The sequence below is a fragment of the Ceratocystis lukuohia genome (genome assembly GCF_044167205.1).
Source record: "Ceratocystis lukuohia strain C4212 chromosome Unknown Supercontig5_pilon, whole genome shotgun sequence".
In the NCBI taxonomy this organism is placed as follows: Eukaryota; Fungi; Ascomycota; class Sordariomycetes; order Microascales; family Ceratocystidaceae; genus Ceratocystis; species Ceratocystis lukuohia.
The window spans coordinates 2724313-2724941 of NW_027263524.1; the positions used below are offsets into that span (position 1 = coordinate 2724313).

The 629-nt window shown below is 42.6% G+C and overlaps 1 protein-coding gene across 1 annotated transcript; it reads left to right on the forward strand.

The window, feature by feature from the left end:
- Nucleotides 1–401: 401 nt before the first annotated feature.
- HOO65_050580 (uncharacterized protein) lies at nt 402–629 on the forward strand (the record flags this gene model as incomplete). Its single annotated transcript, XM_071000950.1, has 1 exon — nt 402–629. The coding sequence occupies one exon, from the start codon at nt 402–404 to the stop codon at nt 627–629; it is 228 nt and encodes a 75-aa protein (XP_070858639.1).

Genomic DNA, 629 nt, shown 5'->3' on the forward strand with positions numbered 1-629 from the left:
GATGGCTATACCAGTGCGTAATCTATTACTTCCACAAGTACTATATTACAGCCAAAAGCTAATAACCACCAAGTTTCTGGAATCCTATACACACACCTCAATGTGCTCTGTGATCCATTGTCATTGCGTAGAAGAGCTCTTGTGATGAATAAGTATTAATGGCTGTACATACTCGACGAAGTTTTGTGGAAGAACCTATTCAGGCATGTATATAAGACCTTTCCCTCCTCCGTGATAATCAGTCTGTTTACTACTTCTTCACATCTACATCTGTTCTCTAACTCCACACACTTACCTTTACCTACAGTCCTTTGAAACTTCATTTCTACTTTATACTCATTTCTGATCCTCTTGTCCTCACAAATCTCAACATCCTTTCTACCAATAAACAATCCAACAAAATGCAATCCTGGACTATTACGTTCCTCCTCGCTCTCGCTGGCACTGCTATTGCACTGCCTGCTAGTGGTGTAGCCAATACCGATGGTAGCATTGTTGCCAGAGAATTGACGAACTGTTGCCGTGCATTTGGAGGCTGCTATTGTACGGACACTGATGATAACACCGAAGTTTTTGCGGATATGGCACTTTGCGCCTCAGCACCCGATTGTGTCGATCAAGAGGACTGA